This window comes from Leptonychotes weddellii, chromosome 10 (assembly GCF_054177405.1).
Source record: "Leptonychotes weddellii isolate Sample4059 chromosome 10, ASM5417740v2, whole genome shotgun sequence".
NCBI classification, from domain to species: Eukaryota; Metazoa; Chordata; class Mammalia; order Carnivora; family Phocidae; genus Leptonychotes; species Leptonychotes weddellii.
The window spans coordinates 26,927,520-26,940,468 of NC_138378.1; the positions used below are offsets into that span (position 1 = coordinate 26,927,520).

The window sequence follows — 12,949 nt, forward strand, 5'->3', positions numbered from 1 at the left end:
CAACAACAAAACCCCCCACATCCAGGACCGTCGCGCCCCTGCCCAGCTCTCACCTCCCCAGCCTCCTCCCACCTCGATCCTGCTTCCCTAGGCGTCGCCCGTGTGAACTTCGCGTGTCACCCGATATTTATCGAGCACTCACTGTGTCCCAGGCCCTGGGTAACCCAGGTACAAACGACGTAAAGACCCTCCCCCCTCAAATTACTCGGCGGGAGGAGTGATTGCTTCGCGTAGGAAGCATGGGGACCCAGCCGACCACTGACTCCGAGGCTTGGATTCTAGCCAGATTCTGGATTTCCCCTGGACGTTGCTCGAGACAAACAAGGAAAGAAAATAATCTGATCCTCTGTGCCCCAGTAGGAACCTTAGGTCGGTCCCGGAGCGCCGGTCCAGCGTGTCCAGGCCCCTGAGCCAAGGCCAAGCGCCCGCCCCCGCTGCCCAGGCTCCGGAGGGCCTCGAAGCCCCACCCCCCGCCGTCTGGCCAATGGCCGCGCGGTCCCGCCCCTCCCCGCCGCGCCCCCCTCCCTGTGGGGGAGGGCTCCTGAGTGTCCACGGAGGTCGGCAGGTCGCGGGGTGGTGGCTACCCGAGGTAAGTTAGCCGTCCCGGGCGCTCTGTCCCGTCGGCTCCCTTCGGGGAGGTGGCCAGCGGCGGCAAGAGCCGAGTGGGACTCGGAGTCCGCCGGGGCGCACGGGGGTCCGGGGACGGGACTGGCTGCGCGGGGCTGGGGAAGAGCGTGTCCTAAAGCACGCGCAGTTCGCTGCAGCGAGGGCTTCCGGGGGTGGCGCGGGGCGTCCGCTCGGGCTGGAGGGGAGATTGGGCGGGAAGGAGACAGGTGCCGGCTGCTGAGCTCCTCCAGCCCACCGCAGGCCGAGGGTGACCCCGGGGCGAGGCCTAGCCGCGGTGCGCCAACCTCCCGGAGCCGCGGCCGCGCCTAGAGTCCAGGGCCGCCGTCCTTCCCGGGGCCTTGACAGTTCTCGGTGGTGACATCTGCTGAGAACAGCCTCCCTTCCTCCGCGGGCCTGGTCCCGGTCCCACCCAGGAATCGGAGCCAAATTAGTGAGACCTCGCCCCTCTCGGCCGGGCGGTTCTTTCTTTCCGGGACGCGCTCAGAGCCTCCGGGGCATTCGGGTAGACAGCTCGCCTCGCAGCGTCGGTCCGCCCTTCTCTGAGACCGGAAGGAGGTGCTAGGAAAACATTGAAAAAAACAACAAACAAAAAACAAAAAACGACGTTCTCCTATGGATGCTGTGGAGTCTCACAAACTTCTGGAAGGACAGTCACGATCTGAGAACCGCGACTGCCAGAGGGAATGCACTCAGCCTGTCTGAACGATTTACAGTCCGTTCAACTGTTTCAGCCTCCCAGGAACACCCTCATCCAGCGACTCCCCTCACCCAAGCCGTGGCCTTGGTCCCTCTGGGGCTGTGAGTGTCACTTGCTGCAGCAGCCCTATGTTCTGCAAGGTGTTATATGGTGAGCTGCAATGAGGCAGCAAGTCCTGGGTTCAAATCCTGTCAGGGCCACTGGTTGGCTTGCGCAACCTGGCATTATTTCTCCTCTCCTAAATGAAAGAAACTGAGGATGTGGCTGCCTATAATGGACCGTGAATAAATGTGAACAAATACGGGCTTCCTTTCTTTTTGGTTGGAGCATGTTATACTTCCATACTCCCCAAGTCCCCCCCCGCCCTTTTTTAAAGATTTTATTTATTTGTCAGAGAGAGAGAGAGCACAATCAGCGGGAGCGGCAGGCAGAGGGAAAACCCGCTGAGCAAGGAGACAATTTGGGATTCGATCCCAGGACCCTGGGATCATGACCTGAGCTGAAGGCAGACGCTTAACTGACTGAGCCACCCAGGTGTCCCCATACTCCCCAAACTCTTATGCCTAAGGGCTGAGGCTCAGATGCAGAAGAATGTATTACCTGACTCTCTCCTGGTACCTCCCTGGATGCCATGGAAGAGAAGGAGAAAAGGGTCATTTAACCACCTTAGAGTTGTTCTTCACTCATCTCCTGAAGGCTCAGAGGACTCCTCCCCCCATCTCCTTGATCCTCTTGATCTCTGTCATCAACACTTGCCCCAGCAGGAATGTGGCACCTGGTGGCTAGCAAAGCAAGGAATGCAACATGAAGCTATGAGGCTCTGCAGCATTGTCTCCTAGAGTCCCACCCAAGCTAGGCACCTACATTTTTGCTCCCGCCTGGCCCTCTGTCTTCCAACCACTTTCCTCCCACAAAACCCACTTGGACATATCATAGTGTCTCAAGCTTCACTTGTTCAAAATGGAGCTTTGGAGTCCTCTCTGTGCCACAGCTTCTCCACCAGATTCTCTGGCCTGCCTAAATGGCACCATCCATCCACCCAGCACCTGAGGAATCATCCTTGATTCTTCTCTCTTCCTCACTTCCCACATCAACGGCACACCAGGAATCCAACCACCTCTCACCACCTCCATGGGCAGCATTCTGGCCATACCCATCCTGCGGCCCCTTCCTTTAGCCTCCTGATTTGTCTCCCTGCTTCCATCCTGGCCCCTCCACAGTCCAGGTCCTCACAACTACCAGGGAGGTCTTTAACGTAAGTCAAATCCTTTCCCTTCCCTGCTCAGAACCCCCTTGATGGCTTCCCATTTCACTCCAAAAAACCTCCCAAAACAAAACAAAAAAAACCCCCAAAGTCCTTTCCTGCAACACCCCACATGAGCCACCCCTCCTAACCTCCTTGACCTTGATCTCTGACCCTCCCCCCAGCTTTCTTAACCTGGACCACCCAGACCTGCTTTCTGTTCTTTTTTTTTTTTTTTTAAGATTTTATTTATTTATTTAATTGACAGAGACAGCAAGAGAGGGAACACAAGCAGGGGGAGTGGGAGAGGGAGAAGCAGGCTCCCCACTGAGTAGGGAGCCCAATGCGGGGCTTGATCCCAGGACGCTGGGATCATGACCTGAGCCGAAGGCAGTCACTTAACCAACTGAGCCATCCAGACACCCCGTGCTTTCAAACATGCCAGGCTCATTTCCAATTTAGGACTTCTAATTTGCTGTGCCCCTCCCCCCACCCAAAACGCTAATCTTGTCACAGCCCAGAATGCCTCAGCTCAAATGTCACCAACTCAGAAATACTTCCCTGATCACCTCCAGGGGTTCTGTCTCATTACCCTGCTTTATTTATAGCCTTGATTACTATCTGGAATTCCTATTTATGTAAATGTTTACTGATTTGTTATCTGTCCCACCCCAATAGAATATAAATTGGATGATGGCAGAAATCTTGTCCCTCTTATTCCCTGCAGCTCTCCCTGAGGGGGGAGGCAGGTAAGAAACTCGCAGACAACCCCATCTATAATTGCAAGTTGTGGTAAGTGATACCTAAGCAACTAGTAGCAATCGCTAGTAATTGAGGCACTTGAACTATTGTATTGTCAAAACAAGCTCTCTAAGCCATTTTAGGGGTGAAGAGAAACCTGTAAAAGACTGGTAATTTGTCCCAGATCACACAGTGAGTGGAACCAGCCTCCTACCCTAAGAACATGTACGTGGCAAGCTTTAATGGTGGGCTTACAGTCATATTCTGGAAAGAACCTGACCCTGGATCCTGAAGACCTCTGTTCTTTGCTCTTCCACTAACTAGCAAGCCCCTTAATTTCTTGGTACTTCATTTTCTTCACCTTTAAAATGGGATGAGCCTGTTATTATTTTGCGTTTTTTGTTTTTCTAGTACACCAAAGAAGCAGCGCTTCTTGGTGGAGCCCTCTTGCTATCAGCGGCTAGGGACACATATGACGGAGTCAGAACCCTCCCCAACGCTGACCAACCTGCAGGGCAGAAATGGGGCCTAGATCTGAATCTGATTTCTTTTGGTCATCAATCCATTTTTAAGCAAATTTATTGAAGGCCTCTGGGACTCAGGCAGTAATAAAATTGGACGATTAAAGAAAGAAGCAAACATTCCAGAGAGTTGAGAAAGACAGGGGTCATTGCCTTTTGTCCGACCCCAGTCCCAACTCTGCTGCCCTATGTGGTGTGTTTTCTTCCAGTCTTCTTTTCCCTCTCCGTCTGTCCTTTTATGGGCCAGAGGCTTCTGTCACTTCGGAACCTGGACAGCGATGACGTTTGCCGAGGATAAGACGTACGAGTATATCCGCCACCATTACAGCAATTTTGTTGACCGCGTTCATGTTCCCGAGATCCTGCCTTACCTGTCCTGCCTCACCACAAGTGACCAGGTGAGCTGGGGCGTGACAGCCCGCCGCTGACTCGGGACGGGGCCGTGGGGCTCAGGGCTTCGCCCCAAAGCCAGGGCCAGCTCCTTCCTTGTCCATCATCTGCATCCTGCTTCTTGACCTTGACGCTTCTCTAACCTGCAGAACAAAGTGTGGTTCAGGCTGGCCACGTGGCTGAGCTCCCTCTTGCGTCCATACAGTGTAATGCTAAAAAAAAATAGGGTGCTGGCTGCCTGAGATTTCTGGGCTTTGGTCCCCTCAGGTGCTCCCACCGGGACCTTCCTTTACTTCATCTCTCTTGTCATTGTTCCTGCTCAGTGTGGACTCCCCTCACCTTGTCATGGGACCCTGTCCTGACAGGGAGCCCAGGGCTCAGTTTTGAGAGTTCGCGGGAGCCAGACCGCCCTAGCCTCTCAGACCTGGTTGTGGCCCCAGGTGAAGGGCTGGCCGCCTCCCAGTTTTGGCTGCTCCCAGTGGCGCAGGCCCGTGGCTGACGGGATCCAGCCCCCCTCCCTTGTATTTGGGGGCTTGTGGGGATGCCTTGTGACTAGTTCTTTTTTTTTTTTTTTTTTTTTTAAAAGATTTTATTTACTTATTCATGAGAGAGAGAGAGGCAGAGGGAGAAGCAGACTTCCCGCAGAGCGGGGAGCCCGATGCGGGACTTGATCCCAGGACTCCGGGATCATGACCTGAGCCGAAGGCAGACGCTTAACCATCTGAGCCACCCAGGCGCCCCCCTTTTTTTTTTTTTTTTTTAAAGCCTTGTGACTAGTTCTGCAGGAAATGTTTCCTGTGGGTTTTCGTTTCTGCTGTCTGGTTGCCCATCTGTATGTGGGAATTTGGTGCATATGAAACCTCTGCCGCCCTCAGATTCCTTATCAGAATCTCCCAGCACCCCATCTTCCTAATGCTTCGACTTGGCTTCCTCTCTCTGTCCCTTTTGCCTCCTTTTTGTCGTATGTTCCCTGCATACCCTTTCCTCTTCTGCTAATCCAGACCTTTTCTTTTTACCTTCAGGGCTCCCTAACCAAACCCCAGGCTTTGGTGATGGACTAACTGGGATCTGCCTGTAGGATCTTTGTTACCTTATTTCTGCTAAGCCTCAGTTTCCTCACCAGTAGAGTAGGGACAAAAGCATTAAATAAGATAATTCTCACAGCATCCTGAGCACAGGGCCTGGCACACAGTAAGAGCCTATTTCCTGGTAACTGCCTTTAAACTTGGGCCCAAACACTGGCCTTGTCCTGGGCTCTGACCGAGCTTCATATGGCTGCCTCGCTCTTGTGGGTACTTGGAGCCTCTCTCTGCAGCTGTCCCCTCCTGAGTGGGGAATGGGCCAGGGCCACCTGGCTTGATCAGGGCAGCTGGCTGTGTCTTCCAGGACCGACTGCGGGCCTCTTGCCAGCTCTCTGGGAACCAGGGCACCCTCTGGGAGCTCTTCAACAGCCTTCGGCGGCGGATCGGCTGGGTGGAATCCCTCATCAAGGCGCTGAGGGCCTGTGAGCTGGTGGATCTCGCTGACGAAGTGGCCTGCGTCTACCAGAGCAACCTGCCTGGTGAGCTTCCTGCCCTGGCCCTCCTCGTGGAACCCCTGGCCTCCATTCAGCCTGTGCCCTCACCCCTGTACCTCCTGCCTCTCTCTGTTACCCTCCCTCCCATGACTCCCTGGCAATAGATAGACCTGGGTGTAGATCGCAGCTTAGCCTCTTGCTAGCCGTGTCCCTTTGGCGAAGTCCAGTCTTCTCCTCTGTAAAATGGAACTAATGGCCAGACATCTGCATCGTAGGACTGTGGTGGATGGTGGATGGCATGTTGAGTGTTTAGCTGGGACTGGACACCTCCCATGTGCTCAGCAAATGGGGCTTCCTCTAATTTTTGTTTGCTTCCCACTTCTTTCTCACTTCCTCCTGTCTCTCCCTCAGTTTACCTTTTTCTCTCTAATCCTCTCTTCTCTTCTCCTCCCTTCACTGTCTCCTCTTTCTCCCTCATGGGTTCCTTCCTTCCTTTCTCTCATCTCTTCCTCTCCCCCGAACTTCCCCTGGAGGCTTCTCGGTCCCCCACCCCAGCTGCTGCCCAGTTACTCCTTAACTCCCTCTCAATGCTCCCTGCCAGGCCAAGTGCCCAGAGGGGTCTGGTGAGGTCAGGTCTCAGTGGTCAAAACAGGAAGAAACTTCAAGCCAGCCCTATTTATGTTTCAGACTAGAGACAGCTCCTGAGACCCTGCTCAGATTTACAGCCTTAGAATAGCCTCCTGTTTGCTTTCTTTCTTTTTTCCCTCCCTCCCTCCTTTCATTCTTTCTGAGGGTCAGTCGGTGGTGACAGCCACCCACAAGGAGGAGGAGAAAGCCACTGGGTTCCAGAATGCTGGGGGACAGAGAAGTGGTGACTGCTGACCCAGTCTGGGTGGTGAGAGGCTTGTGAGGTGCTCCCCCCATCCCTCCCGCCCCACTCTTTCTATCTCTTCTTGTTCTTGCCCTCCCTACCTCCTCTCTCCCGCCTGCTACTGCCTCCCACTCAGTGAATCTTGTTTCTTCTAAGTACATCCTACATCAGGACAGCTTTGGGAGCCATGGGGGGCTGCTAGTTGTTGGCCTGGGGGTCCAGGAACACCCAGGCCTCTCCTGTCACTGGGAGCACCCCTGATTCCCCCTTGACATCACTCTGTCTTTGTCCTCCAGGGGTCCAGAGGCCACAGTTAGCTCCTGCTGAGATTCCACAGCCCTCCAGACCTGCTGTGGCCCCCAGTGCCCCCTACAACGGCTACAGAGAGGAGGAGCCAAGTTTCCCCATGCCTGTCCAGGACACCCGGCCACCAGAGTCCCTGGAAGAGGTGCGTCCTCACAATGTACTTTGGGGCCGCTGCTTTTGTGTTCCTGTCTGCCCAGCTTCTAAAAGCTCTCCTCTGTCCCCACCATGAATCATGCCTAATCTCTGCTCAGAACCTCAGGGCTCCCTCAGTGGAGGTAGGCTCCAAACCAGCTTTCAGACTGCTGACCAGGGCTTCACCCCGTGGTGGCCCTCAACCCTCTTATCACCCAGCTGTGAGGTCACAGGTTTGTGGTCTTTGCAGTGGTTCATGTGATGACATGGTGAACTAGATCAAGGGACCAGGGAATGACCAGTGGAGGAATACTGGGGAAACAGGAGGTAATGGGGTGGTTGGAGTAATTATTGCCAGTAAAATCGAGTTCAGAGGGGAGAATGCCTGATTCTATTGGGATGTGATGAGTGGGCAGTGGGGTCTCCAGGAGATGCCACACCATGGACTTGAAGCCCAAGAAAGGGGTCTGTGCAGTAGCCTCAGGGAGGGGAACTTTTATAGGGCAAGGCAGGTGAATAGAGACTCCCCATGAGATGGTGTGTGTTTCTGTGAGGTAGGTTTCTATAGACAGAGGGTCTGGCAATGACCAAAGCCAGGGCAAGGGGCTTCCTTGGTTTCTGTACTCCGTTGCACGGGCTGAGACCTGTAGGAGATGCCCACTCCTGGGAGAAGCAACTGCCTCATTTATATTTTCCCTCTTGCAGAGTTCAAAGAAAGTTCCACAGATGCCCCATTTTGGGGCTGTCCTGAGGAGGCCATCCGGCCCCCTGGAGCCCTCCTCTGACATGGCGGCCTTCAGCCCTCTGACCTCCAGTGGGCACCAAGAGCAGGACACAGAACTGGGCAGTGCCCACATAGCAGGTGTGTGTGGAATCTGGAGTTCTAGGGCCTCTCCAACCTCCCAGTGAGGGTGAAGAGTAGAGTTGCCCCTCTGGCTTCCTTGGACAGGAGGCAAGGGTGGGAATAAAAGGAGTTTACCTCAGGGAGCAACCTAATTCCTTAGAGGGTGTATCCGTATTTTCTATGTAACAAATGATTCCAACATTTAGTAGCTTAAAATATGACTCTTTAGCTCATGATTCTGTGGGTTAGCAATTTGGGCTGGTTCAGGGTAGTTCTTCAGATCTTGGCTGAATTCCCTCTTGTGTACACACTGGTGCCCACACACACGTGCATTCTGCTTATGCCTGTTGGCTGGGGCACCTTGGTTCTCTTCAGCGCGTCCTCCATCCTTCACCAGACAAGTCTGTTCCATGACTGCTGAGCAGAATTCTGAGAGGGCAGGCCCCTGGGGCAAAGGCTCAAAGCTGGCAGCGTTCCTCCCGCCTCATTCTGTGGGCCAAAGCAAGTCACGAGGCCAGTGCAGAGTCAAGGAGTTGGAGAACAGACTCCATCCCTAGATGAGAGGACTGACAGTCACATTGCAGGGGGTGTGGATACAGGTAGGGGAAGAGGATTAGGGCTACTTCTGGACTCTACCAAGAGGACTGACTCTGCAGGGGTTCTCCAGGACCTGGAGGACAGTGCAGAATGCCTGGGCCACCTACAGGCAGGGGAGCCCTTAGGCCCGGCCCTACTCCAAATGGGGCTCTAGCTCCCAGTGAATCACTGAAACTTAGCCTCCAGAGGAAGTATGATTTTCATCAGGTAAGAGCCTGGACCCTCACACCAGATCTCAGCGCTCCCCCCTCAGGAATATAGAGCTGTCCACTCTGACCTCCCAGGCTGGCATTTCTCTGCACTGTCATTTCCCAAACTGTGTTCCATGGAACACTATGGCCTACCCCGCTTTGGGTGCCCCGGGGACAGCCACAAGGCACATGAACAGTTAAAGGCTCAGAGAAGCCATTTTAGTGCCCTACACTCCTGTCACCCCAGAACTCTTCCCCCAGCACCCATTTATACTTTGCAATGTCAGCTCACTGTAGAACACCTTTCAGGAAACACTGCTATGGACCAGGGAGGCAAAGGGCACTTAGATTTCAGTATATGCACGGACACAGGTCCCACAAGATTCTGCGGTGTGTTAGATTTGGGGGGCGCGGGGTGGCACATCAGAATGACTCCTGACCTTTGTCAGTGTAGGGCCTGGCATGTGTGTTCTCAGAGTTCCATGGGGAAAGCCTTTATGGACTCTCACCACCTGCTCCCTCCTGCTTGCCCCAGTTCAAGCCCTCGTGTCAGGGATGGCTTTGTCCCTGCACCCCTTTCCCCCTGAGTCCGTAGGCCTCCCAGGAGATTTGCGCACACTGGGGGCTGCCTGGGCCTCTGGTGCCCTATGACTGCTATGAGCTCTTCTGCCTGGTCCAGGATCGCTCCTGCTGGCGGGGAGGGGAAGGCGGCGGAGGGAGGAGCATCCAGAATTTCACCAAGCTAAGGAGCAGGCACAGGAGGAAATGGGGGTGTCCCAGGCAGGAGAAGAAAGAGCAGAGGATAATGAATGATCTTCAAGCTCCTAGATGCTGTTAGGGAGAGGGACCATTTCACTCTTAGGAGAGGAAAGACTTGGCTTTAGGTCAAGGACTAAGGGTAGATAGGACCGAGGGTGTGCCTGTGGCTGTTGGACCCTCGGGCCTGGGTGCAGTGACCAAAGGGACTGTGGAGACTCCCCGGGTAGGAAGTTGGGAGGCCTGGATGCAGTAGGGACTTGAGCTGGGGTGCGGAGGCCCTTCTTCAGCCACCTGATCCCAGGGTGACTGTGATTTTAGGGTAACGCTCCTGTGGTGTGTGTTTCCCTTTTTATTTTGCCACCTGCAGGCGTGGCCTCCAGCCTCACCTCACCCTGTGGGCCTGTGTCTCCGACTGGCTCCTTCCAGCCCTTGACCCGTTCCATCCCCAGGGCGAGCCGTTGGCCTGCACCCTCCGTGTCAGCTCCGCCTCCTGGCACCTCCTCCTTTTCCACGGGCCCGGCCTGTGCAAGGGGTGCTGCTGACCCCGGTGAGCCTGGTGTCTGCCCCGGCGGGGCAGGGCTGTCTACCAGCTCACTGACCACCGGCACAGCACCCTCTGGGGTGCCTGCCAACTCAGCATTTGACAGAACAGTGCCTTCCAAGTTGCCTGCCCACTCAAAACCCTCAGAGGCAGTGGCCACGAACGTGCTCACGAGTCTGCCACCGTCCAAACTGCCCATCACCTCAGTACGTGCTGGGACAGCGCCACCCAGAGTGCTTGCGGGCCTGGTGCCTGAGCACAGGATGTCCGCGAGCACGGTGCCCGCCATCAGGAGCAACACACCCTCGGGGGTGAGTCTTTTCCCCTCCTAGCAGTCTGGGGCTCCGAGTCGGAGCTGAGCAAGCCGGGCAGGCTGACCTCCCGGGTGGACAGTGAGCCATTCTCGGGCTGCTCTGTGGACCTGCCCTCAGCTACAGCATGTCCTTGGACGCGGGGCCTGACAATGCCCCAGAGGAGAACGAGTACCAGTTGGTGGATTCCATTCGGATCCAAGTGGCCCTTTTACCCCCTAGCCCTGTCCTTGGACCCTTTCCAGTCCCCATTCTGTCTCTAGCCTGGGCTGTCCCAGGGCTTCTGCTCGAGGGTGTAGGGATAGCTGAGATCTAGCCTCATCCAGACCCCACACCACGAGCTTTAGAGTAATAATAATCATCCGAGCTCTAAAGTGCGGATGCCTCGGGAGGGTTGGGTGTGATGGCCACCCCCACCGGTCATGTGCCTCAGCCCATTTAGGGCTCGCAGCTCCCCCTTAAGCTCGGCAGTGCCAGGCTGCAGACGGAACGGTGAGGGCTAGAGCAGGGTGGCCTGCCTGCGTCAGTGCCTTGCTCTTTACCACCGGGATATCCAGTCTGGCCCTCCGTGACCCGGGCTTTACAGACAGCAGTCTTAGGGGGGATTAACCACTGACGCAGCAGCCTCCCCGCCCCCCACCCCAGCTGCCCCCTCTGGGCCTGCACATCCAGCCCTGCTACTGCTGTCTGCCTGGAGGATCCAAGTCCAGGGGACCCTTTAGGCACATGGCCAGGCCGCTGACCCTGTGGCTGCTTCATGGCCCTCGGCCCAGGCAGAATGTCAAAGTAGGATGGGGCCACGACCACCAAGGGCTCCAGGGGGATGGGGGTGAGCTCACAGGCAGGCCAGTGAGCAGTGAGAGGGGTGCCTGGGAAGAAGTCACCACTGATCCTGTGGCAGAGCCTTGGTCCTCTCCACCCGCACTGCCCTCCTGTACCATCAATGGGTTGAGTCTCCCAAGAGGGGGCGGCTTCCTCCCCGGACTATGGGCTGGGAATTGGAGGGTTGGATGCTAGTTCATGCCCTGGCCGGGAATGGGGCCACCCAACTTGGCCGTCTCCTTGCCGTCTCCAGTCCCTTCCAGCCTCTCCTTTCTCTCCCAGGAGACTGCAGCGGCTCCAGTACCCGCCCGCGTCTCCGCCAGAGACAGCTTGCCCGGGCTAGACCCCAGCTCTGCTGTCTGGGGCTCCGAGTTGGAGCTGAGCAAGCCGGGCAGGCTGACCTCCCGGGTGGACAGTGAGCCATTCTCGGGCTGCTCTGTGGACCTGGCCCTCAGCTACAGCATGTCCTTGGATGCGGGGCCTGACAATGCCCCAGAGGAGAACGAGTACCAGTTGGTGGATTCCATTCGGATCCAAGTGGCCCAGGACCCCAGCGTCGAGCTGCTGGAGGGTAATCCTGGGCCGCGTGCCACCCCACAGCCCCTGGAGGAGGAGGAGTCCGTCCAGGCCAGCCTCTGGGCTCCATGGCTCGGGGCAGCTGCCGCTGGGGTGCTCCTGGCCATGCTCCTGACCATGGTATACAGGCGGCGCCTACTCCAGTGAAGCCCTGGGCCCTCTCTGCCATGGATCTGCTCCCTTCCCCACGGGGCATCCAGCCCAAGCGTGGACTGTGCTGTCTTCCTGCCTTGTCCCTTTTGTGGGGCTGGTGGAGCCTGGGTCAGAGGGGAGCCAGGGGGCCTCAGGCCAGATTTCTGTCCCAGCTCCTGCCCTCCCCATGTGCTCCAGACCTCGCCCACCCTGCAGTCTGGGTTGGCACCTTTATTCTCTGGAGGTGAGGTACCCCCATCCGGGCTGTATACCCTTTTGTCCAAGTCCACAGATCAGGAGGTGCTGCTGGATTGTGCAGGGGATCATCAGTGCCCCCATCCTGCCCTGGTGCCTGGTGCGCAGCAGGGTGGGGGACCCCACAGGACCTTGCTCCAGACCCCAAAAGCCCAGCCAATGCTCCAGGAGTATCAGGGTGGTCCATCTCCAGGGATATGGCTGCTTGAGGTCCGTCAAGAAGTGGAGGAGGTCCAGACATTCTCCTGGACCCTGGGGAACGTAAGGCAGCTGCTAGGCTAAGGACTGCCTCTGAAGCCCCTCTCCAGCCTCCTCACCCCCCTCTTCCTTTTCCTTCCCTTCTGGTCTCCATGCTCTTTAGCTGGGGGGGAGGGGGAGAGGGATTTGGGGAGGAGAGGCCTGCCGGGCTGAGCTTAGACCAAGGTTTGGATTTCAGCTCCACCACTTCCTGGGCTGTGTGGCCTTGGCAGATGACCAGACTTCTCTGGTCTTGCTTCCCCACATGGATAGTGAATATCATGGCTCATCTCCACTGGGTTCTTCTGAGATTGAAGCACACAAGTGTTTGTCAAGTGCCTGACCCAGAGTCGGTGAACACTGATAGCTTCCCCTACCTCTCCCCTGCGCCACCTGGTAGACATGAGGGTATAAGAGGCAGAGTGCCCAGTGGGTAAGGGTGCTACTCTGCAGTGTGGGGTGGCCTAGGCCTGCACCCCACTCTTAACTTTCACTCTGTGCTCTGTCACTCTGTGCTCTTGATTAACCTCTCCGTGCCTCCGTTTCCTCAGCTGAAATATGGGGATGAATAGTAAAACTTCCTATGTATAAAAACATAGATCTCCTAGTGTTGAGGATTAAATGAGTTTATCTACATCAA

The 12,949-nt window shown here is 56.1% G+C and overlaps 1 protein-coding gene across 5 annotated transcripts; it reads left to right on the forward strand.

Moving 5' to 3' along the window:
- Positions 1-488: 488 nt before the first annotated feature.
- MAVS (mitochondrial antiviral signaling protein) lies at positions 489-12,949 on the forward strand. Of its 5 annotated transcripts, none has more exons than XM_081833165.1 (8): positions 521-589; positions 3,246-3,359; positions 4,039-4,227; positions 5,606-5,780; positions 6,903-7,054; positions 7,750-7,906; positions 9,803-10,287; positions 11,392-12,949. In XM_081833165.1, exons 3-8 carry the CDS (start codon positions 4,108-4,110, stop codon positions 11,830-11,832), a joined length of 1,530 nt encoding a protein of 509 aa, XP_081689291.1. In that variant the 5' UTR covers positions 521-589; positions 3,246-3,359; positions 4,039-4,107; the 3' UTR covers positions 11,833-12,949. The 5 variants fall into 5 exon arrangements, with proteins under 5 accessions (XP_081689288.1, XP_081689291.1, XP_081689290.1 ...); XM_081833164.1 differs by having other exon boundaries at positions 529-589; positions 1,041-3,359; XM_081833166.1 differs by having other exon boundaries at positions 573-589; positions 3,246-3,316.